Consider the following 24,506-nt stretch of genomic DNA (forward strand, 5'->3'; position numbering starts at 1 on the left):
CGGCCCTTTTGCACTCTGAATCATTCTTACAAGTAGCCATTTTGTAGGGGGAAAAAGAGGAAGAAAGAGAGAGAAGAAAAAAAAAAAAGGAGCAGTCGGAAACGAAAGAGAAGAAGAGAAAGAAGAAAACGTTTTGTGTCTAGTAATACCAACGCCGTGCGGTCATTACCATTACCACCCATGCTCGACGAGAAACATATTTCGAAAGAAGAACAAAGAAAAGATGTAAACAATGAAAGATCGCTGTAATCATCAAGAAACCAAGAAAAAAAAAGAAGGGACCACAATACTAAACGTTCTGGTCCCATGTTCGTGTTCGTCTTCCACCACACCGTGTTTCTCTTTCACGTCGTCGGGTCCTTCTTCGTCTTAAGCTTCAGCATAATCTTCGGACGAGCCGGAGCCGGTGCTGGAGCGGAAGCAGGCTTGTCTCTCCCACCCGGCAACGGCACTCTCGCACCCCCATTCGTCGTAGCATGACCATGACCACGATCACGATCACGATCATGCGAGTGCCCGTGCCCGTGCCCGTGAGAAGATGAAGAAGAAGATACCCCCGCCGGACCGGAAGGCAACGGTTTCCTCGCCGGCTTAGCCTGAATAGACCCCATCGCCGGCGGCGAAGGCACCGCTCCACCAGCAGAACTACCCCGACTACTATTACCGCCCGACGAGCCTATCCTAATGCTCGAAGGGCCCATGACCTTCCTCAGGATCCCCCGGAGCGATGGGTGCTTAAGAGTCACGATACGCGAGCGCTTGGACGGCGTACCGCTCGTCACGCCAACGGAAGGCCTGTGCGGCTTTTCCACCTTGGGTCGTTTCGGGGCGGGCGTTCCCGTGGGCCCTCCTGCTGCATCCTGGAGCTTATCGCGGGGGCGCTTGGCCGGTTTGTGGGACGAGGAAGTGGATAGTGAGAGCGTGTTTTTGCGCTCGATTTGCGGTCGGGGTGTCGTGATGGCGACGGGGGAGGCTACGATAGAATCTGCGTGGCTGGGCACGGGGACGGAGATGCTGGGACGTTCGGACGAGGTGCTGGGGATTTTGGGTGGAGCGGCGGCGGCGGCGGCAGCGGCGCCTCCTCCGGTTGACGGGGCGGAGATGGACGGTCGGCTGACCTTGATAGAGGAGGCGCGCGCGACGATCATCGGCCGCTTAGGCTCGGGCGGTGCCGCCGCTGGTGGAGGTGGTGCTTGCACTGGAGGTGGCGGCACAGGAAGAATTTCAGGATGCTGTGGTTTTGTGCGGTAGTACGACTTGAAATTGACGAGAAGCTGAAAGAATGAAATGTTAGACCCGAGATTTTAAAGAGAAAAAGGGGAAAAGAAACTCACGCTCGAAGGTTTATGCCGGTAGATGTTCCGCGTAACCTTCCACCTCTTCGGATAATTCAACGTAATAATCCACCGATCCGCCTCATCAAACATTGTCGCGCACAGCTCAAGCAGGGTAATCCTCTCAGCGCGACCGAGGACCGGCGAATCTATGGCCTTCCACACGGCGCGCTGGAGCTCCCTCTCGACGTCCCCGTACGTCGTCTCCATCTCCTTCTTCAGCGCCTCCAGCGCCAGCGGCAACTCCTTCTTGCGCTGCGCTAGCTTGCGGGCCTCCTCGAGGGCGCGCTCGGTGGCTTCGATGTTAACGACCACCAGGCCGTCGTCCTCGCCGTCGGCCATGTCCAGGTCCTCATCCTTAATGGTAGGACCTGTCGTTCCGTTGGGCGCAGCCGTAGCCGCCGTCGCCGCCGGTTGTGGTTTCGGCTTCGCGTACTCTCCGAATGCGATAGATGCTAGGCCTTCGCAAAATATCTTCATGAGGCGGTCCCGGACGTAGGGTGACCTGTCCGTGCTGAGGCAACACATGAAAAGCTTAAAGATGACGGGTTCGATCATGAAGCCCAGATCCACGAGGGCGGCCCAGCACTTGATCCTCACATCGTCATACGTCGCATCCTGCAGGTACTTGACAAAATCAAGCCCGTCGACCGGAATCACGCCAGCCTTCATCAAACGCTGTTTAGCATCCAACCCCGCAATCGTCCAAACGTTCTGGTAAGAGTGAGACCACTCGTCCCTTCTAAGGTAACGGTTAATTTCCTCGAGGCACTCTTCCTTGATCTTTTGCTCTTCGCGCTCCTGTTCCTCCGCTTCCTCCTCGTCCTCAAAGCTGAGCGCCATTGTGTTCTGAACTTTGTTGGGAATGAGCGTGTTCGCAACAGACGTAATCAGCTTAGCAACGTAGATGTCATCGTTGAACTCGTTTTCGCTATTGTTATTAAGACGAAGAAGGTCCAAGATGAAGCGCTTGATCCTGAGGGGACACTTCCCGTTCTTATCGCGGACTTGAGACAGAGCCTCAGGGATGGCGCATTGCACGAGGTACTGGCGCTTGTCCGAGAAGTCGTTTGGCCTAGGAGTGTTCGTACCCGGAAGGCAGAACATGTCACGGAACGCCATCTCAAGCTGAATCATGCCCCTCATTCCCATCGCCTCGTTGCACTGGCTCTTGAGCAGGTGGGCTGCCATGGTGCGGATCCCGTGGAAATACTTAATATCCATCAGGGTCCGCGCAAGCACCGTGGAGGCAACCGGATGCGGCGTCTCCCTCTGGATGTAAAGCAGGGTGTCCTCCTGGGCGACGATATCGCGATCCTGCTGAAGCTGAGACACGAACATGTAGTGCGCCATGCCGACCTTCATAGAGCAGAGCCACTCAAAGTCGGTATCGACACGCAGCCACTCGTACGACTCAGCATCCATCTGCTTCTCGGTCGCCTCGTTGTACTCTTCGGCTGCGAATCGTTCCATGTCCGCAGGCGTGTTGATAGTGTCTCCCAGGCAATACAAGAAGCCCTCATCAGTGCCGGCAGCGGCGGCCGCTTCAGCCGCCGCACCGGCGCTCGCCTGCTTCTTCTCTCGGCGGCGCTTTAACCGCTTATACTTTGTATTGTAGGGAATGTCGAATTTGACCGTCCGCTTCTGTGCGGTGTCCTCGCGGATTTCAACAATGTGTTCATAAGGAGTACCGTCAGCCTCATGAATACGGATTGTGATGGGCCCCGTGAACAATGGCTGGATAGGACCGCCGACGACGCCATATTGCTTCTCTTTGATGGCTTGCAGAAAGTCCGACGGTTTCATCTCTTTCCTCTCAATGTCTTCGGGCCCTTGGACCTGACCGATAGTCATCTCGACACACAAACGCTTTTTGTTAAACCGATGTGTGACTTGGATGCGAGGGCAGCCGGACCCGTAGACCCATTGGTCCCAGAAAGTATCGAGGCTGTACTTAGAAGTCTTCTCGCAGAGTTTCCGGAAGCTCTTCGTCGTGATGACGTTGTCGCCTTCGATCTTAGCCTTTGTAAAGAGGCGAGAGAGGATTTGGGTGAGATTGTGCGAGCCACTCGTGGCTTTCGCTATTCGTTTGTCCAGGATGAACAGGACGAGCGGTGCCTTCAGATCCATAAACTCCCTTTCAAAGTCGCCGACGTGTAGGTACCTTCCAAGCTCGTAAAGGGAGGGGCGGTTAACATCCATCTCCACAAGCTTGTCGGCAGCGAGTTTTATGCGGAACCGGTACTCATTGTTACCGCAGAGCTTCTTCATGAAGAGGTCGGTCATGTAATACGCGATGCCCGTGGTAACCCAACGATCGCGGCGTGTGTTCGGTATAACACAGATGCCGCTCCACTGGGTCGCCAGGCTATGCACTAGCTTTCGGGTAACATCAACCTCGGTATCCATGATCTTATACGGATACAAAAGACGCGTTGAGATGAACGAAAACGAATAAAGCGGCAATGTATCCTCGACCATGTCCTCAACGAAGCATAGCTTGTAGCTGTCATAAGGATACCCCGAAAAGGTGAGCGAAAGGTAGTCGGCGGCAGTCGCTAGAGCTACGCAGGTATTCCTGACCCAGTCTGCTTTCCTGGGTAGGCAATAGCCGTGGATCTTTAACGCACTCGCACCGAGTTTCTCGTCATCCTCTTCAGTGCGAAAATCGGAGAAGAGATCGACATGCTCGAATGGGCCAACAGCGAAGCCGACCTTATGAACTGATGTTGCCTTTTCGGATTCGAATGTCATCACTTTCTTGCGATCGTCGTTGGGATCGATGATTTCGTCAGTCAGAAGCCCCGAGCACACGACCGTCACTTCTAGCAACTTGTCTTCCTCGCTGAGTACGGGTTCACTCCCGCCGATAACCTGGGTAGAATTGTCGTGATGATTTGAGTTGTTTCCGTTGGCTTGGCGTTTGGTGACAAGAGCTTGGCCAAGCAGATCGCCTAGAGTCCGTGGGCACTTTATGGAGATCTTCCAGTCCCCGATGGAACCAAGGTCGTCGAGGCAGGGGAACAAGCAACAGGCAGTGCCCGGCTCGTAAGAATGACGCGTGTAGGCGTGGGGATATCTCATGTCGCCAGGATCAAGGCCGACAAACTGCAAACCGTCACGTATATCCCTCGTCTCGAATGGAATCGAAATGACGTACGACATTTCATCATCCGTCCGCCCATCAAGAAACGCATTCGGCCCCGTGGCTGACGGTTTCCTCACAATGATCCTATGGCTGGAGGAGGGCTCCTCATTCTTAATTTTCACTCGCAACGAGCCATCGACAGGAGTACAACCCGCGAATCTTCTATCTTCCGCGGGAAGGTCCGTCGCTCGAGTCCTAGTCAAGGGTCGTACCCGTATCTTGCGAATGCCAGCGTGTCGGGCGTTCCATCGATAGAGTTGGGGGTATTCGAGAAGGTTGTAGGGATCCACGTAGGTGGCGGGCGCTGGGCTCGGTTGGCCGAGGGGCTGGCCATTCCGCATCTTTTGCACAGTGATGTTCTCGGTATCGATCTTGCATTGCCGGGCATCGATGGCGATTTCCTGGAGTGTCGAACTGTCGAGCGCGTGAATCATAATCTCAGTCTTGCCCTTAAGACTTCGCTCGAGGAAATTAATCTCCAGATCGACATCCTGACGGATCAGGATGTATTTGAAGGGAGGTAAGTCCTTGATGGGCTTGGGCTCTTCGTCGCTAAGCATCTCCACGTCATGGTCTTCGGCATCGCTGACATCTTGAAATCCTCCTATTGTTTGCGCCATCGTGTCTGGTTATCTGGAGAAGGCACTGCTTGCTGTTCAGTGCCGGAAAATGTGTACGTGTAAGGTGGCGAGATGGGCGACAGGGCGTTGGGGGGGCTTGCGGGGGATGGTTCGGTCGTCGGAGAGAAGAACCCTCTTTCCCGTCCCGCGGGTTTTTTCCTATCGGTATGGCGCCTCCCTCTCGATACGCACCCCGCTTGATGTGCGCGGGCTCGGTGTTTAGCTAAGGTGATGCATGAAGGTACGCTTTGCGTGGCGAGTCGATGGCTAAACTTCGACGGACTCGACAGACAATCGATGGGGAGCGCGGAGAGGAGTAAGGATGGATGATGAATGGGAGCGGAGGCGGTCTCTGCGCCGAAGGATTAGCACGTCAGATCCTTGACGATAAGCGAAGATGCTAGTTCCAGCTAGCGAGTCGTGGGTAGAATATGCGCGAGTTCGAGAGTTGGGCTGAGTTGGTTGTGGGAGCGCGAGTGAGGAGGAAAAAATACCTGTCGCTGGGCAAGTCGTCCTGCGTCAGAAACCAGTCGAGTCCAGGGCTTTTTTTCAGCTCGAATACAATCGATCGATAAAGGGCCAATCAGTATTGCGTATTTGGCGACCCCAAGTTGGACATTAAGGAATGTGGGAGCTGTGAAAGAATGGGTATCTTTGGGTTAAGAGATGAGATGAGGTTGATGATGGGAGGTGGGACAAGGTGTGAAGTCAAGCTCAGGAAGCTGTGGAGTTTGGCAGCCTTGCTTGGCAGTGACGCGACTTTCGGGTGACTTGGGCCAGTATGCGCTTCTGGGACGATTGGCAAGTACACAGGTACCGAGGTACCTTCCATCAAGGATGCAATCAAGTCCCAAAAAGTACAAAGTATCTTCTGAGACGGGAACTTCCAAAGTCCAAACCTCAAGTTCTCACTTCTTGGCTTTGACATTAAATAGATCTTTAGGACATGAGTACACTATGAATCTAGTAAATTTTGTTCAATTTCATTTCCTGTTGAAGCTATTCACTGTCAATGGAGCGTGTGTCAAGTCCATAACTGATTACCTAAGAACAGCGTCCGATTCGGGGCAAACAAGAGCCGCAGCCAATGCTCCTTCCTCGTCCAAGCCCTCTCCAACATCTCGAGTCCCTCACGAGAAACATCGGCAAGCTCAGTTAATAGAACAGCAAGTAGGGGGCTTCTCCAATCATCCTATAACTACTAGAACGCCGCCGGAGGCCATGGGGATCTCGTTACTAGTTCAGTTACTTGAAGCCTCTGCACAAAAGATAGCCACTCTACGGAGTACAAGACACACATCCTTTCCCACGGTCGAGGAATTAAAATTCCAATAAAAACCAGCTTAATGCGCGCGTGCCTATGAAGTTACCCTTTCCTTTCCATACCTTGAAGCAAACACGGCTTCATCATGACCATCATGCTAAATCCCCCTTCCTTAAAACGCCGAAATGTGCATGAAAGAACTATTAAAAGTAATTGGCCAGCAAGTGGGAAAAAAAAAATCGAAATGAAAAAGAAGAAAAGAAGAAAAATAACAAAGTTCGCTTGATGTGGGAATGGCGACTTCGTCGTGACTCGTCAGGTTGGTGCTGACTTGCTCGATGGCTTCCAAGAAACAGAACGAAGAAAACAAAGTTCGTTTGATTCGGAAATGGAGACTTTGTTGTGACTCGTCAGATTGAGTTGGCACAGACTTGCTCGATGAACTCGGAAGAAACAGAAAAAAAGAAGAAAAAGAAATGATTCAAGCCTTTCCGGCACGTCGATCGCGCCTCCTCTTTCTCGCGAGAGCCGCGATGATCTCAGGATCCTTGAGCTCCTCAGGCAGCTCAAAGTCGCGCTCGGGCATCTCAGGAATCGGGCGACCCCAGGCAAGAACCTTGCGGCTGGGCCTGCGTCCCCTGCTAAGGGCTGCGTCGCGCTCGTGTTTCTTCTCGAAGAAAGATGTAAACCCCTTGACGAGTTCGGTCTTGGTGGATGTAGCCTTGGTGGGTTTGGCCTTGGCAACGGGTTTCTTAGTAGAAGCGGATTTGGTGATGGAAGCGGGTTTGGCGGCGGAAGTTGTGGTGTGGCTGCGCTTGGTGGTTTTCTTGGTAATCTTGGCGATGTCGCCCTTGCGCTTTGCAGTAGCCTTCGCGCCATTGCCATTGGTGGTAGGAGGAGCAGTAGTAGTGGGAGCAGTGGTCTCGGAAGCGACTCGAGCCCTAGCGAGCACCTCTTCTTGGAGCTGCTTGGCGATTGAAGCGTCCACATCGCTAGTGGGATCGCTCACAACGGATGCATCGTCTCCAACAGTCGCACCATCTTCGATGTGTGTCGCCGTGGCGGTATCAGTAGAGTCCTTCTGGGACTTGGAGGAGGAGGCGGCCGGAGCTCGCTCATTCTGCGCATGCTCTTGGGCAATGCGCTCTCGCTCTTGCTTGCGACGCTTTTCGAACAGGGTCCAACGACGGAACTTATCTAGAATTGACTGGCATCCCTTGACGAAGTGGTCTCGTGCGGGCTCGAACGATTTCTTGCGGCTCTCGGTAATGCCGCTGACGCCCATGATTCGGAGCCAGTCGTGACCTTGGAGGCCGTCGAGGAGGCGGATGACGCGGTCGCGTTCATGCTGGGCTCTGCCTCGTTCTGTGTTTCTGATAGATTTCTCCAGTCTCTCAGCCTTTTTGTGGGCCGGCTCAAAGTAGGTATCGGGCAGCGGATCTTCGAGTGCCTTGTTCTTATCTCGAGCTTCGAGGAAGCCGAAGTCGATTAGCTGCGAGTCATGAAGGTTATTGAACGACGCGTCGCCGTAATGTCGGACGGAGAAGAGGGGTTCGTTCGAGGGAGAGTCTAGGAAGGCCTTTTGTTGCGCAAGTAGGTTGTTCGCATTACCGTGTTCGGTGGCCAGACTTGTCTCGATGATGATAATGGGGGTCTCGAGGTTAAGAAGATCTGGGGAGGACAATTGAGTTAGCAAAGGGCTCTGCATGGAGCGCGTAAAGTGCAAAACATGCGCTGCACAATTGAAGCAAGGGGATGAGAGATTTGGGAAGCACTCACGATGTTCCTTGGGATCATTGCCGATGATCTCATCGTATTCGGGGAAATAAGTTGAGAGCTCGCTCTTGAAGCGAATGGTCTCCTGCGACCTCAGCTTGCGGCCCTCGGGTTTGGTATCAGCAGGCGCGGGTTGCAACTTGTCGAGTTCGTGCTGGATGCCATTTCGGACTTTCTCTTGGTGCTTGGTGGGTTTCGCTCCATGGTTATGTGACTGCTGATGCTGATGCTGATGCTGCGAGTCGTGGACTTTCTGCTTCTTGTTCGCGTGCTTCGTCGCGGTCTCGTCGTCCTCGTCGTCAGGGGCTCTCGCATGGCAATTGGCGCTGTTGTTGTTATCGTTAGTGGTCGTAGTAGTGGGTGCAGCCCGCTGAGCCTCCTGCTGGGCTTGCTGTGTCTGGTGGTGAGAGCGCTTGGTACCCCGCTGAGTGGCGCGTGCGGAGCCAGCTCCCGCACTGTTAGCGGTCCTCGAGTGACTCGTATCCACCGATCGCGCCGCAGGAATGTCGACCGAAATCCTCGATCGCTTCACGTTCGCCTTGCCATCGATTTCTTCCTCGATGGCATCGAGGCCTCGCTTCGCGCGTCCGCCCGCGCCCGCCGCGCCCCGAGACAAGTTGTTGGCCTTGCCCTGAGGCAAAGCGCCAGCGGCACCGGTGTTGGCGCGTGCCGCCGAGGTCGCCATCAGGTGTGGCTCGTTGTTCGCATTCGACCCGCGATGCGGAGAGGGAGGCAGGTTCTTGAGGGGACGGCCAGATCTAGTCGCGTTGGCCATGGGAGGTTGTCGGTCGGATTGTCATTCTTTGATGAAAGGATGATTCTTGGAAGAGAGCAATTGATTTCGTAGGTAATGGAGCGACGATAAATTTTTTTCGGCCCTTTGCCTCTGGGATTGATTTTTTTTTTTAACCCTCGAAAGCTGGTTGCTCTTTCCCCTCGTGTCTTTCTTCCCCTTTCTGGGGTACCGGCTTTTTTTTTGGTGGAGAATGACTTCGTGGTTTGATTCAGCGTTCTATTGATGAATTGTATTGTACCTGGAAGCGCTCAATCGAGGTGGTCTGGGCGCAAGAACACACTGATTCAGGGGGTAAATGCCACTATTCAGCGCGTCGTTTCAGTGATTGAATCTGGAGCTGCTGGCGACAATCGGGCGTGACAATGAGCTGAGCTGGTTGCCAATTGTAGGTACTCAAGATTCAGCCCCAGAAATGTATCTTTGCATACAATTTGTGCATATGGATACATTATTAAACGCGACTAGCAAGTACTCCTTCCCCGGATTACCTTCAATTGACCCATCAATCAATTGCTGATTTCAATTTTTGGCGCTCTGGGGAAACTGCAACCCATCCTCATTGATGCCTTTTCGATGTAGATCAAGGAAACAGCAAACCACCAAGACTTCGCGGGAAGGAAGTTACTCCCCAACCGCCAACTGAGCACCTGCCTTTGAGACTGAGGTAGGCAAAGCAAAGATCCAGATGCAGATGCCCTCAACTTCCTCTACTTTGTTAGCCGCGATCCTGTCCCTTCGAGGCTAGGAAATCATTACGTCAATGGTAGTCAGACTCATGCACCATCCAGCCCAGAAAGTTTCTAGAACAACCCAACCCTCCACCATCCCATCTTTTTCGACGCCCATTCCCATAACCTTATTCGACGGCTATGTGGGCAGAAGAAATCCCCCCTTGCTTCTGAGATCTCCCCTTTCACACATGATGTATCGCTGACATACTCGTAGAGTATGAGAAGAAAAGTAATCTGCCCACTCGTATCCATTCCTCTCGGCAGCGGGCAGCTGCCTTGCATGTGGAAGCATGGACATCTCCATGCACACTGGCCTCACCACCTGTCGTAAGACGCATTTTTGAGATGCAGCGCAAACATGACGGACCCGTTTCTGACCTGGCCAACTTTTATTCCCGATCGGTGTCCAATGTATCAGTTACCGTTCTCCTCGGTGCCGAGATTCATTCATTCTACAGCATTACCTAGTACAGTAATTGACAGGCTCTTTCGATCCTCGCGCGTCTTATGAACTGAGCGATCTCTCCTCTCGGCGGTTTCTCAGGACAATTGTTTTTTTTTTTTTTTTTTTTTTTTTTTTTTTCCCTTACAGGACCCTGAACTCGGTGTCCCTTTGTATGCTGACCTAGATACTGTCGACCCGGCATGTTGCACCTTGCACCTCGCGCGGGCGTTGCGGGAGGCGTTGGGGGATGCGGAGAGGGACGGGGGAGGTGGTGTACTGGCCCCAAGATCAAGCAATCAGAATCCTTCCCCACGATGGTCCCCTGGGGAAACACGGAGGCCATCCACAAGCTCCCGTGTGTATTAGTACAGCATTTGAGCCTTGTGTCAAGCCAAAAAAGAAAAGGAAAACCTATCCACCTTTTCGGAAATTCAGAAAGTAGGCATCAAGATCATGGTTCAGTGCAATATTCGTTATTGGCATCCTCCTATCTCATGGCTAGGATGTTCTCGAGAATGTCGACTCCATCGCGAAGCCAAGGACGATGCACAAATATACTCCCAAAAACCATAGTGGGTCGATCGATGCCTCTCCGAAAACAAAGATTGTTACATATCGGCTTCGATGCTTCCATCGTTGCCTTCCTCCTTGATTTGAATGCCCGGCGTCTTCGCCTCCCTGTGGTTTCTCAAAGGGCTTCTTCAAACAACGCCAATTTCAATATTCATAGGCACTCGGAGCCAGACTCACTTTGCATTCGAGTGTTCCGGTCGTTGATGTGCCGTCACTATAAAACACGCATCGCCTTAAACCAAGTACTGCTGTATTAAAACTAAATACATAGCTTTGAGGACTGCCTCAGCAGATGAAGACTCGAGAAAAAAATTCAAACAAATAAAAAGACGAATTCCCACGAGACGATTATCCCGCATGATCTTCAATTTCAGATTCAACCTAGATACGTTAGCAAGCCGCAAAAATCGACGAGAGGGATAGAATGGCGGTCCTACTTTGATAGGTTGGTTGTCGTCATCTATGGCAAGACCACTCCCTGGGGAGACGGCAAATTCGAGGTCTCCGGACTTCCCAACAGTTAAACTCAGGCGATACTGACAGATGTAGTGCTTCTTCCTGAAGATTGGTCTCGTCTTTCTGAGACTCCCACTCTCTGCGAGGGACACAGGAATCTCCCTTAGCAAGTATACGCCGGCTAGGAAACACCAGTCAGTAGGTCACCAAGTCAAAAAGCTAAGACTCTGTCACAAATGCGAACGACACCGAATGTTGAGTACTCACGTTGTGTCAGGTTCTCAGGTAAGTATTTCTCGTGGTTCTCTGACTAAACGATTTTCTCTGACCAACCCTCTTGGTCCACGTCATCAGAACCCAAGCGTTTTTCGATGGTATGACTGAATTCGTCACCAACAGTCAACCTTGTGCCCTTCTTGATGAGCCATTGAATCTGATCTGTGACATATTCTTTCCCATTGAAGGGGTCCCCCTCCTCCTACACTGGTTAAAGTGCGATTTCTTGGAGTATAACTGCTCAACGGCAATGCCATAGCTGAGCCGTGAGGTTCGAGTTCTCAGGATGTCGTGCTGCCAGTCTAGGAGGAGGCCCCTCACCACAGCTAATTGCGGTTGATGACATGAGAGGACCGTTGTGTTACGGACACATTCTCTCTTCTCCCCTTCCTTCGCAAAGAACTCCTCAAAGTTCCTGAGAACATAGGCAGATCCCCCAAGGCCTCCTGATAGGACAACATATTTCTGATGGCCATGGTTAGTTAAACAGGCAACTGACAGGCATACAGAGGATAAGTGTGAAGTTTGGGCTTCTACTGACTACATTGTCCGGGTAGCTTCCCCCGAACATTTCCAGTGCGTCCGTCCTCTTCGGTGCAATGCGCATCAAGATGTCATCAAAAATATCCTGCATAACCTCACTATGAAGCGGTTAGAATATATTCTGTCTTCTGTACATGTCGGCAATAAAGAAGGAAAGCACTTACTGTTTAAAGAACAGATGACCGCCTTTCAGAGTAAACATGCCGAAGGAGGAATCGCCCATGTCTTTGCTCACCGCAAGACTGTACTCTTCTGCTCGATGGTCCCTTTGTCCGAAATTATGCTTCACCGTACGGAAACCGTCGCTTTCGGTCACTTTCTGCGCAGCATTTCCCGGCAGGTTCCTGCCAAGGAGCCGTTCGAACTCGGTATCGATTGTCAAAGAGCCCCTCGCAACACCCTTTTCCGCCTCGAGGGACTCAAACGTAAGTGGTTTGGCGGCTGCAACCTTAGCAAAGGCGAAGTCAGTTGTTCCTCCGCCGGCATCTACCGTCAAGAGGACATCGCCCTTCTGGATAGGAAGGTCCAAATCGCCGGCGGCGACAGCTGCGGCCTCGGCCTCTGTCAATCCTAGCACCACCTTGTGTTGATCCACCTGGTCAAATCCAGCGTTCCGAACGAGCTGCCGGAAGTGATTGGTCTGTTCTGGATGCCAGGTCGTCGGGACGCTGAAGATGAAGCAGACTTTCCAGTCTTTCCACCCTTCTCCAGGAAGGGATGCGCGAGTAGCATCATCCGGGATTCTGACACTGATATGGCGATAAACGTGCCTCAGATACTCTGTGACAATTCGATCAACTTCGCTCGAATCTTTTGGCGCGTGATAAGAGCCACTCCTGTGGCCCATCGTGAGCTCATTAGGATCCAAGAATATCTTAAAACCTCTCCACTTCTCGATTGCGGCATGTTTGCACGGGAACCCCCAATCTGTCCCCTTCCCAGTTTGCTCCTTGGCCAAGAGAGTCGGAACCTTTGGCTCTCGTGGGTCTGCCTCGGGCCAGTCTCTAAAGATGTGGATATCTTCGTCTTCAAGTTTTGACGACATCCACGCGACTCCTTTTTTTGGGTGTTTCCGTTTGTTATGGTTAGTTAGAAAATCCAGTGGGACAAGAAGGTGCACACTCCACGTACCAGTATGGGTTGCACCAAAATCGACCGCGATACATAGGTCGAGTTGGTCGGGTGTACTAGATTCGCCCATGCTGAAGAGAAGTGTTGGAAAAACAAGTGTCGAAGAATGAGGTGCTACTGAGCTATTTCTCAGGAATCGATGGTTATACGAAGTACGAAGTAACCCGAGTCTAGAGCCGGTCGATGGCGCATTTATACCCTTGACTGTTGTCGCGGACCAACTCGATCAGAGCAAAGAAAGAAAAAGCCCGATCAGGCTGTGCCCCAACAGGCTATCCTGTGATACTTTGCGGTTCCACCCTGTTCGTTTCTTCAGTATTCATTTCTTTGGTATCTGTTTCTTGAGTGTGAATTTCTTTAGTGTTTCCGTCGGTCATCACTCTTGCTGCCCTTCGTTTCGGCGCATGCGAAGTCCAAAGTTGATGGACAAAGCATCGTCAGGCACTGGTCAGTTCTCTCCTTCATCGTACCCTCCGTCCTGGCCTGCGGCTTTATTTTTTTCTTTATTTCTTTCTATTTATTCTTTTTTTTTTCTCTCTCTTTCCCTATTTCCTGCTGGAGTCTCCGAGAGAGTTCCTGATGCAGGACCAACCAGAGGACGTGATGAGGAGGTTGGAACTTCCCTGGCAGAGAGCTTTCGTTGATGAGGAGATAGGATCGAGGTCAGGCCGAATTTAAAGACACACAGAGCACCATCAATATCGCCGTCCAGGCAGTTCCCTTCCCAAAACATACCTCTGTAGATTATTACTTCGCCGACTCCAAGAAGGAAGTTGCTAATTGACGTCTGATGTTGTCTGCGGTGAATCCCAAACGTACCTTGATTGCTATCGGCGTCAGCGTCTTCAAGGCCATCATGTCCGCGGTGACCATCTTCGGTGTAGGCGTCTCAGTCGGATAGGCACCCCTCTCCCACGTCGTGACCGCCGAAATCCTGACCACGCGCCCCCGAGACCTGACCCACGCTCTCGGCCCCCTGTTCATTATGTTGTAATCCGATCCGCTGTCTCTTTTAGCGTCCTAATTGCTGAATTCCCTACGCCAACCACTGTTCAAAGGTCGCGTTTACTTTTGGATCCATGGTTTCCTGGGCTGTCGTTTCCTCACGGGATTGTATTTCTGAGCGTAGTGGGAAGACGTTGGAGGAGGTTGATGACCTATTCCTCAAGGGCGTTCCCGTCAAGGATTTTGGTAAGCGTGTTCGGAGGAGAGGGTGTTTGAGCGTTGGAGGATGAGCGGAAATGATGCTATTCCGCATTGAGATATTCCCTGTCTGGGCGGTCCACGCCAAGCTCCGGAAGCCCGCGTCTGATTCAATTTACTTCGAAAATGCGGGAAAGTGGGACCCGGTACTCCTTTAAAGCATCGTAGGAGATATCGGCGTAAAGCACTTTTCTTTGGTCTCGGCTAACGGACCACAGCAAAACCACGTCCGCCCCGTCCGTGGACCCTCAGTTCATCCAACTCGAGAAACCATAGTTATCTTATGTCCTATATTATTATCATGATTCCCTGGTCTATATGCCTGGAGCTTTTTCAGCAAGACGCCTTGTACTGTCTGGTAACTCATCTCAACAATGGAGTGTACTCAGACGCGTAGGCCAGTATTACAGGAGCAGCAAGCAAGACTCGAGAGCACAACGGCAACAAGACCTCAAGGATTATGGACCGGATAGAGTCAAGAAGGGCGTGCCGTTATGGGACAGACAGGGCTAAGAGTCGGTGATATTTCTTCTGAACCTAACGCGAGAATTGCCTGCTGAGACCGCGGGGACCAGCCTACCAAGTAAGTGGAAACAACCAAATTTCCAATTGTCAAGAGGAAAAGAAGGAAGTGGGGAATCCAATGTTAACTATGCATCCTACACGTTGGCCGAGTTCAAGCTTGCCGTGGAGTTCACGATGCCGCGTCCGAGGGTGCTTCCGAGATCCTCCCCTCTCCATGTTTTCTCGAAAGTAGCTTTGCGCACTTCAAAAATTTGTTCCCTCCCCTCATCACTCTGGAGATACTTTTGGGCAAGACTGTCAATCACCTCCAGCTTCTTCCAGTCGGCAAGGTCGATTTTGCCTAGGTCAGTCTCTTCCTGCAGACGGGAGTACTCAACCCTCAGCTTATCATTGCCCTCCACGAACCAGCAGTGCTCACCCTCCGTGTCCGTTACGTCGCTCAAGTTGGACCGAAGCAGGGAAACAAGGCCGCCTCTAGGCGATGTTTTATCACCACGCCCAGCGCCGATGCTGATGATGCACGAGATGGACCCAAATTGCTGGGCCTCGTTGACAGCCTCCCTGATCGGATTGTTACTTCCCATACCGCCATCGACATAGTCAATACCGTTGATTTTCATGGGTGGGAAGTAGAAAGGCGCAGCTGAGGTCGCTCGCGCGGCTTCCCAAATCTTGCATCCCGAGCTAGGCTCGCTTAAAGGGGACGAATACGTCCGAAGGCGGTCAGGACGGGGATCTTTGTTGTCGCCTCTATCTTCGGCAACCGGACGAGCACACACGAAAGTGGGACAGCCCGTCTGGGTGTGCGGTTGTAGGGGTGCATCTTCAACCTTGATACCCTGTCTCTTGAGATGTTCCTTCTCTACTGTTGGTAAGTAGTCGGTTACAAGACCCTTGGTTATGCTCTCCAGTGTCTCTCCTGGGAACCATGGCTTGCGTATGATGGATTTCGAGAACTTTTGAGGATCATTTGGCGAGTTCTTAAAGATCTCACCCGCGAGAGCGCGGTATTCTCTGATACAGGCAACAACATCCATCCGTAGACGACCAAGCATTATTGCAAGAAGCCCGCCAGAACTCGTTCCGCACATGAGATCAAAGTAGTCACATGGCTTGGGTATATCCGGAAACTCCGGAGTGTCAATATCTCGGACGGCCTCCATGATAGCCCGAAGCACCAAGGCGGAGAAAAGCCCCCGTACGCCGCCGCCGTCTATAGAGAGAATCTTGAGGCCTTGATCGAGTACCTTGGAGACCAGTCCCCTTAGGGAACGCATTACGTTCTTCAAGGAGGCGTCCGAACCATCCTTGAATTTGGTTATGTGAATATGGTCGGAAGGGATGACTCGATTGTCTTTGCCCCTCAGTGTTGACTGGCTTTCCGGGACCAATATGATCTTCTTTTGGGGGGTGGGGGTGGGGGTTGGAAGTTGAGAGTCAGTGAGATGTTTAACGACGCACACTGATCAAGGGACATACATACCTTAGATTCATCTACTTGGCTGATAGGTTCCGTCTCATAGAAGCATGCTATGGGCAACTCCAAGCCGCCCAAGGCCTCAAACTCTTGGTTGACGAAATTGACTTGATTAAAGAAAGAATCCAATTCAGAGCAATCAGAGAATGATCTCCGAATCACCTGGCGCGTGTCCTCGGATGGACCACCCTGATGGATGGTGCTAAAAAACATGAACCCGCGGATGTACGAGTGTAGTAGCCGTACCTCTGGCAATGTATCATTGTTTGATTTGATGAACAGCTGTTTAGCAAACGTACCACCGAAACTCTTGGCGATGATCACAAGCGGCACTTTGGTTCGACCATGGGTTTCACGGTCGTCAATGAGATTAAAGATGAGGTTGTCGATAGCGTGTTGATCGAGGCTGCGGATCTCGCAGGAAATGACGCGGGCCTCGGGGCAGGTCTCTGGGATAGCTTCTGCGAGCCAGAAGTACGAAGCACCAGTGCCTTTGGGAGTCCAAGTCTCCTTCCAGTGGCCAGTGAGGCCATGAATGGCAACTATGCTAGGAAGGATTAGCGTTTGCTTTTCTTCGTCTTCTTGCTCTGCTTTTCTGTCGATGGGAAAGAAAGGTGGTCAAATACTCGATTGTCGATCCCTGTCCAGGATCGTGGACGACGTGAATATCACTGCCGTTCTTCGTATTCTTCCTCATCGTTATGATCTGTAATGACTCTGACGGCGTTTAAACGAAGAAAGAGGGAAGGGGCAGGTGAATGACTATGAAATAGGCGAGTGCGGAAATGTCAGGGCGAGGACAGCTCGCTCTGCCGGGGCAGGTTGAGAGATGAAAAAGGTTTCCTACAACAACCCAATGTCGGAGGAAGTGTAATGGAAGAGAGGTACAAACGCTTAAACCCGCGCCACTTGAGAACGGCTCAGGGCGGGAAATGTCTGTCCATATGAGGCTTCGTTCGATATGGATGGGGCTGAGACAGCCTCCCTCCTCTCTTCGTCCGTTTCCACGTCCAGGTACCTCGCAAAGCAGGCATGGGCCGGACCACTTGACAGATCCCCGCTGGAGGAATAGGACGCAAAATTTACGTACCACCCGACGAATTCGATTTGTACGATTTCGGGCAGCGGCGGAACCAACGAACAAAACGCCTGCAGAAAGCCGGACGTCAGGATATGCGTACCCCCGGCCTTTCCCCCCCTTTCTCATTGCATTGGAGCCTAGGCCCTATGACTCCTATCAAAGCAATTGAAACCTCCACGGCTCATGTCCTGACCATAGTGTTAAGCCTGCCTTGATTTGGGGATGGGTCGATGGTGCTAGTTCTCCAGTCTCCCCTCTCTGTTGCGCCTCGGCACTACTGTCTGGTCCCAATACTCCAGCCAGAATAGCTAGTGGATGTGATGTATTGCAAAAGAAAGCGTATTTTCTTTTTGGACGTAATAGAATAGACTTTCCCGTGTCTTCTATTTCATGCCTTCTATTTCGTGCCTTCCTACGCGCCGGCCTTCTTCACTGATTCGAGACGTATGCAGTCGACACATTGATGGACCATGATGGTGGCGTCTGGCCTAGGATTCCGCAGTCAAGAAGAGGGTGCTAGAACGAAATGCGACTAAAAAGGACTCTTCTCCTACTATCTCCTAAAGCAGACTATATCTAGGCAATGTAACAGGGCAGAGCCTGTACGAAGTATTAATACCACAGACGAGAGCCTACTTGTCCGCCGCAAAGTCTCTCAAAAAAGTAGTCTGATGAGAACAATCATCTTCATTTCACAACCTTCTCCTCTCTATTCGTCCTTCTTTGAAGAACTTTCAAGGTGAACACGTTTCAGCTGTCCAGCTCCGACCTCTTGACTACAGCACAAACGATCTCCTGCGGCCTCTAGCGTCCAACATGGCCCCGGCGCCCCAAACAACCGACGCCGCTGTTAGTTTCCGAGGCAAAATCCCCGACATCGAATCCGCCAAAACGGAGCTTCTGGTATTCGAAGGAAACTTGGGGAAGTTGACAGCTCTATACAGCGTGAGGCCCAAAGGCGTTCGTGACGAAGACATTGAGAGCGCGGATAAAACAGTATCCAAAGCTCACCGGGCCCTCAAAAAAGCCCAACAGACGCTAGAGAGCGCAAGTGCAAGCCCGTGCGTGAGGCTTACGTGGAATCTCATCTACCAGAAAAAATATAAGAGGGAAGCGGATGAGGTGCAGAGGATAGGTATTGAAGTGGAACTGCAAATCAACAAAATGGAGCAAGCATCCGAGAACGCTCGAAACAGGCTTGTCCTGGAGCCCATCAGGAGGGAAAGGGAAGAGGCGCGGGAAGCTCTCCCCAAGGTCTATCCTGATCTCGAAATACTGAATGAGGCTACTGAGAACGGCGCAGACAGGCCGGCAAACGAGATACCGAACCCGTCGATGGGAAGCGACGCAGACACACCGGCAAGCGAGTGCAAGAGGAGCAAGTGTGGATCCATCGTGGCCACGACACTTGACTGCTAATTTTGGTGAGGAAGAGAGACACGTGCGGTCGTTTCTCTACACATGCTGTAGTGCCGTCGGGTTTAAGTGAGGAGGATGAGGGACATGGGTACAGAGAGTTTCGCAAGGACAGCTTTAGTTTTAACGTTTGGCATTGTGATGCCAGTATCTGCCTGCCTGTGTATTCTGTATTCCATAGCCATTCATTCCCATTTAACTAATCTAGATCTCCCCCCCCCCCCCCCCCCCCCCCAAAAAAAAAGGCACACCTCCACTCATGCCGCAAGTAAATACAGTTGCTTCATGTCTCCGCATTGTCGACTATCTCCATCTCCGGCTCCATAACCACTCGAGGATTTTTATACAGTTCACCTTCATGGTTGCTAAGCAGCAGCAGACCTGGCTTCACGACTAAACTTTGTTGTTGGGGTTGGCCTGAGTCGTCGAACACAAACCGCCAAGCACACGGTTCAGAGAAAACTCTGTAACCGAACTTGGCACCCTCGCCAATCACAGCTTCCAGATGGGTCCTTTGTGTGTGCAGAGTGATCGGATCTACGTCTGTGTTGGCGAACTGTCCCAGAAAACCGTTCAGGATGGCTGCGAGTGTCTCGATTTGAGTCTTGATGCTTGGCGGTGGTTTTAAGGGGGTTCGATGCGGGGGCCTTTCGTGCAGTAGATAGGCAGAGTGGCGTCTCCAAAGCATTAACGCCTTTACGATATTGACATTCCCTTCCTTTCCGTCAGCACAACTCTTCTTAAAGTTCCCCACGTTTAGCGGGGGGGAAGAGGGGAGGGGGGGGTTGTTCGGGACGCAGTTATTACCAGTCGTTGTGTGTCCGTCCAAGATGTTAGATTTGGGGAGCGACAAAATAAAAGAGTTAACGACTGGAGGAAGAAGAGAAAGCGGGCCGATGGTGTAAATGTCTATATTTCGGAATATCACAATGACCAACAAATGACGGATTGCAATGTGGCGAGTCGTTGGACTGACGGCCAATTCTCGGATCCGGTTGCAAGTTTCCTCGCTGAGTCCAAGATGGGCAAGAGATGAGCCGTCGACTTGCGGAACTGGCGAGAGATGATATTTTCTCCAGGTATGTTGTTCGATCAAATAACAGACGGAGCCAAGCTCTTCCTTGATCTCGCGATCGCTGCTGCAATCTATAAGATAGCTGTTGAACGACTGTGTGAGGAGAAGACCTGGCTCGGACTCATACGTGGTCGGCTTCGGTGTACGCCCAATGGCCAAGTTGCGGCAAAGACGGTTGCGTCTTTGGAAGCATGAGGCTAACAGAAGTCCTAGAATGATACCTAGAAGAGTTCCTGCTCCTGCGCCGATTCCACCAGCAGACCAGGTCGAAATCTGGTTACCGGGATGACCAGTTGGTGTCGGCGTTACATGTATTGTAGATGTTGCTGCTAACGTTATTGTTGTTCTCGAGTCCGCGTACGAAATGGGCCCGGAGAGCGGAGCAGATGGTGATGCTGACACTACACCCTCAACAGCCTAGATGATTGAAGTCCCAAATCAGCATCACTATGCCATTGTCATGGATCCAGCATAACGATAGTCGCGGGCAGTGTGCGGGCGGACGGAATGCGTGACGTTTGGAGCACTTACAGACGTTTCCTCTGAGAGAGCATCTCGCGAAAACCCACTGGTCGCCGCCATCCTAGAGAGCAGACTGCTGAGAGGAAGCAGCACAGGCAAGAATCGTCACGAGAAGTTGAACAAAATGGTTTAGATTGAAGGATTGATGATCGATGATACGGGAAAGCAATCAGGTCCCAGTGTCTGAACACGTACGATGGAAGGCCAAAACCACCAAACGCCAGGAAGGCTCTGTCTTATGCTTGTTTCTAGCCTCTGCTTGGCAAGTTCAGCAATGGAGAAGTGCAGCCACCCGGTCTATGTGCAACTTAATTTCGGGCTGGATTGATTAAATTCCAAAGCAATCGCGATTTCCTCCCCCATTCCCATCCTCCCTTACAAGTACACATCCGCCGCTGGAAGGACACGATTGATACAATCACACAAAGTAGAGACAGAGGAAGCAACTATGACGGGGCCATCTATAAATAGAATGAAAAATGGAAACTTATGGGTCTACGAAAAAGATATATGTCACTCCTAATGTCGAATTAGTGCAACTGAGGGCAACAACATATACTAAGGAGACCAGCATTCCCCAAGCAACTTGCGTCGAATAGACCCTATTTCACGACCCTAACAGAATGGCGAGTTGGACAGAGAGAGAAAAAGAGAGAGAGAGAGAGAGAGAGATGTGCGAGCGAGTGATAAGCGCCCTCGGTCTCATGAGAAACGCCATCAACATTGATTCATCCCAAGTACAAGTACAAGTAAGTCTGCAAACCCCCGGCTAGCTACCTCGTAGTATGAAGTAGCAATCAACTCACCGAGCTCTACATTCCTTGCGTTTGACGCTGCAGTTTTTATTCATTCTAATCGGTGACAACAACTACTTTGTACGAAAACAAGATCGGCCGGTTACCTGCCATGAACGGACGCAATAAGTACATCTGTTCAGCCGGTGCCAGCCAAAATCTCGGGAAGGATTCGTAGGACGGCCCTAAGAATAATCATGACTTCTCAGGTTGGGCAAGCTAAAAGTCGTAAATCTCTGACCGGCGAAATGCGGATGGAGACTGACGGAGCCGGCCCTGTTTCGCGTGGTAAAAAAAGAAAAAAATAACCGGAAAGAACGGACTTTTCTCCGTGTTTCCACGTGTGGTGAGGTGCAGGGACAGGGCTTGGGGACTCGGACGGGACCCCGGTGTAACGGCACCTCCGTTAACTAACCCCCACACATCTTAGATAGTAGATTGCTCATCCAGATGCTCGAAAAACTGGAATGGGAGCTGGAATGGGAGCTGGAATGAGAATGGGAAAGGTAACGGGAATGGTAACGGGAATAACAGAAACGAAAAACTTGGGAAGGCTTGGGAGGAGAATCAGTCGTACTACGAGACAACTGGGCGCGTCCCGGCTCAGGCTGTTCTCTCGTATGTTCCCCCCCTTCCAGGCTTTCTTCATGTTCAAGCAGAAGCCATCTTGTGAGGTGGGTGTCTCTGATTGCTGGCCTGACGTGATTCGCGGCCTGCTTCGGGCTTCGAGCTTCGATCCCGGGACCAGCAGTTTGAGAACACCGGTGGGGAGCACCCGCCTCTGTCGTTGGCGATACAGCTCGCTACGAATGAGGAGAAAATGACCCTCTAAATGCGTAGCTGTCGGGTCGGCCCATGGCGTTTTTGATCCATTCACCCACACCTGCATCGATAACCTGGAGGATGTCTGTATTGTCATATCCCCAACCTTTGACTTTGGGGTTTTCCATATCGCTTGGCGTACTTCCGAGAGCCAGAGACCAGGGTTTTCGGTAGGGATTGAATCTGAGGTTACATTTCAGAAGCGTTGGAGAAGCGGCGTATTTCGGGGCTTTGGTTTGCGGAGTCTTTACAATTTCATACTTGTAGTGTATTATTAGTGGTATTATTCCCGCTACGTTGCTAACCTGGAGAGGCTAGCCCGCAAAGCTTCTTTGGACTGCTTGTAAGTTTATTTTAGAGGCTTTGTTTATACCGATTCCCGTTCGGATCCCTCAGTATAAAAGATGCCCGACCCGAGATCCCACCACAGATCTCTCGAAATCTCCCGAGGGCCGAGGATACCAAAAGCATCCCGCCATGCAGCCACCATTTCGCGACTCAGCACTTTTTCGTAAAACCGCTGAATCCTGATCTAGGGAACCCTTTGATCTTTGGACGAATCCAAGACGCCCTGCTGACCACTCCGCTCCAACCTCGCCGTCCCATTGGTCACGTCAGCAATAAAGTGAGCTTGAAACGAGGCATGCCCAGCAACGTCGTGTAACACAAGATGCACCACGGGCTGTACGGGATGTGACACGTCAGCCTGAGGTTCTTGCTCATCGGGACGGGACCAACAGATGGAGGAGAACCAACAGGACTCACTGGTTTTAAAGCGTTGATAAAGGGAGCAAAAATTCCGGCTCCTGGGGACAGGAGCTGCGGACATTTTTGTAGCACGTATTTACCTCCACGAGGAATTCGCCAATAACTTTTCACCGAAACGTCATGGACCAAAGGAATAGAACGAACAAGTCTCTCCTTCCATGGCTCTAAGATCACCGTGAAGACAGTCATTTTTCTCGTCGCGGCAGCTGTCCCTCCTTCGTTTTTTTTCATTCCTTCTCTTTTCCTAGACGTGTTTTCCGTCTGGCATTCCTTTCCGCCTACTCCCTTCGGAAATAAACAGCCCAGAGCTCTCTAGCTCCTCTTCATCCCAATCGACTCTCATCTCACACCGACAAGATGAGTGCTACCACGGCAGCCCCGGTCGGCGGCTCCAAGCTCGACGCCGAGCCCAAGAAGCTCTCCGGCCTCAACCTCTACTCGCGCTACGCCTTTTCCGGCGCCGTGTGCTGCTCCGTCACCCACGGATCTCTGACCCCCGTCGACGTGTAAGTGCACTCCCCAATTCAATCGAAGGAAGAGCTCTCCAAGCTCTATTCGCGATGGAAACAATCCGCCGTCCATTTCTTTCATCCACCCTCACGACCGGACCCCAATAACTAACACCCTGCCCCCTCCAAACCCAGCGTCAAAACCCGCATCCAACTCGACCCCAAAACCTACAACCGCGGCATCTTCGGAACCTTCCGCCAAATCATCCGCGCCGAAGGAGCAGGCGCCCTCCTCACCGGCGTCGGCCCAACCTTCGCGGGATACTTCCTCCAAGGCGCCTTCAAGTTCGGCGGCTACGAATTCTTCAAGCAGCAATCCATCAACGTCATCGGCTACGAGAACGCCCGCCAGAATCGCATCGCAGTCTACTGCGTGTCGTCCGCCTGTGCCGAGTTCTTCGCCGACATCGCGCTGTGTCCGCTCGAGGCTACGAGGATTCGGTTGGTGAGTGAGCCGGGGTTCGCGAGTGGCTTGGTTTCGGGGTTTGGTAGGATTTTGAGGCAGGAGGGTGTGGGCGCTTTTTATTCCGGGTTTGGGCCTATTCTGTTCAAGCAGTACGTTTTGGCACCTCATGCCGTTTCTTTTCCCCCTCTCTTCTTTCTTCTTCTCTTTTTTTTTTCTTGGTGTTGTTACTCACATAGAGTTTAGAGTTCCCTACACAATGGCCAAATTCGCCGTCTACGAAAAAGTAGCCGAGCTCGCCTACACCAAATTCTTCGACAAGTCCAAGACCAGCGACGCCATGCAGACGGCCGTCAACCTCGGCTCCGGCCTCATCGCGGGCTTCGCCGCCGCCATCATCTCCCAGCCCGCCGACACCATGCTCTCCAAGATCAACAAGACCAAGGGCGAACCCGGCGAGAGCAACACCTCGAGGCTCATCAAGATTGGCAAGGAGCTTGGGGTTCGTGGGTCGTTTAGCGGGTTGGGCGCGAGGTTGGTTATGGTTGGAGCTTTGACGGCTGGGCAGTTTGCTATTTACGGTATGTCATCGAAGAGAAAGAAGGAACAGTATTCGGGAAATGATAGCTAGCTAACACACGTCTCTCTTCTGCAGGTGATCTCAAGAAGGCGTTAGGAGCTGTGAGTCATGTCCCCTTACCCCTTATCCCTTATCCCCTCTCTGCATTGAACAGCACCGCTGACCATTCCCGATAGGTTGGAGGTGTTGAAATTGCAAAATAGACAGGCGCGAAAGATGTAGTGTAAAAATGATGATA

The 24,506-nt window shown here is 51.8% G+C and overlaps 5 protein-coding genes and 1 pseudogene across 5 annotated transcripts; 2 read left to right on the plus strand and 4 right to left on the minus strand.

Annotated features, from left to right (window-relative positions):
- Positions 1 to 344: 344 nt before the first annotated feature.
- SAPIO_CDS6166 (uncharacterized protein) lies at positions 345 to 5,102 on the minus strand (the record flags this gene model as incomplete). The annotated part of the gene is made up of 2 exons (XM_016788342.1): positions 345 to 1,274; positions 1,335 to 5,102. 2 exons carry the CDS (start codon positions 5,100 to 5,102, stop codon positions 345 to 347), a joined length of 4,698 nt encoding a protein of 1,565 aa, XP_016642099.1.
- Positions 5,103 to 6,847: 1,745 nt separating this feature from the next.
- Positions 6,848 to 8,917, minus strand: SAPIO_CDS6167 (uncharacterized protein; the record flags this gene model as incomplete). The annotated part of the gene is made up of 2 exons (XM_016788343.1): positions 6,848 to 8,037; positions 8,146 to 8,917. 2 exons carry the CDS (start codon positions 8,915 to 8,917, stop codon positions 6,848 to 6,850), a joined length of 1,962 nt encoding a protein of 653 aa, XP_016642100.1.
- A 2,536-nt stretch (positions 8,918 to 11,453) lies between these two features.
- Positions 11,454 to 13,163, minus strand: SAPIO_CDS6168 (uncharacterized protein; the record flags this gene model as incomplete). Its single annotated transcript, XM_016788344.1, has 5 exons — positions 11,454 to 11,621; positions 11,789 to 11,884; positions 11,961 to 12,060; positions 12,127 to 13,018; positions 13,094 to 13,163. 5 exons carry the CDS (start codon positions 13,161 to 13,163, stop codon positions 11,454 to 11,456), a joined length of 1,326 nt encoding a protein of 441 aa, XP_016642101.1.
- A 1,792-nt stretch (positions 13,164 to 14,955) lies between these two features.
- SAPIO_CDS6169 (uncharacterized protein) lies at positions 14,956 to 16,995 on the minus strand (the record flags this gene model as incomplete). Its single annotated transcript, XM_016788345.1, has 4 exons — positions 14,956 to 16,128; positions 16,305 to 16,405; positions 16,598 to 16,845; positions 16,925 to 16,995. The coding sequence occupies 4 exons, from the start codon at positions 16,993 to 16,995 to the stop codon at positions 14,956 to 14,958; spliced, it is 1,593 nt and encodes a 530-aa protein (XP_016642102.1).
- Positions 16,996 to 18,195: 1,200 nt separating this feature from the next.
- Positions 18,196 to 18,798, plus strand: SAPIO_CDS6170 (annotated as a pseudogene; the record flags this gene model as incomplete).
- Positions 18,799 to 23,133: 4,335 nt separating this feature from the next.
- SAPIO_CDS6171 (uncharacterized protein) lies at positions 23,134 to 24,471 on the plus strand (the record flags this gene model as incomplete). The annotated part of the gene is made up of 5 exons (XM_016788346.1): positions 23,134 to 23,282; positions 23,421 to 23,840; positions 23,935 to 24,269; positions 24,344 to 24,369; positions 24,445 to 24,471. 5 exons carry the CDS (start codon positions 23,134 to 23,136, stop codon positions 24,469 to 24,471), a joined length of 957 nt encoding a protein of 318 aa, XP_016642103.1.
- Positions 24,472 to 24,506: the final 35 nt, after the last annotated feature.

This window comes from Scedosporium apiospermum, assembly GCF_000732125.1.
Source record: "Scedosporium apiospermum strain IHEM 14462 chromosome Unknown SEQ_SAPIO_0100, whole genome shotgun sequence".
Classification (NCBI taxonomy): domain Eukaryota; kingdom Fungi; phylum Ascomycota; class Sordariomycetes; order Microascales; family Microascaceae; genus Scedosporium; species Scedosporium apiospermum.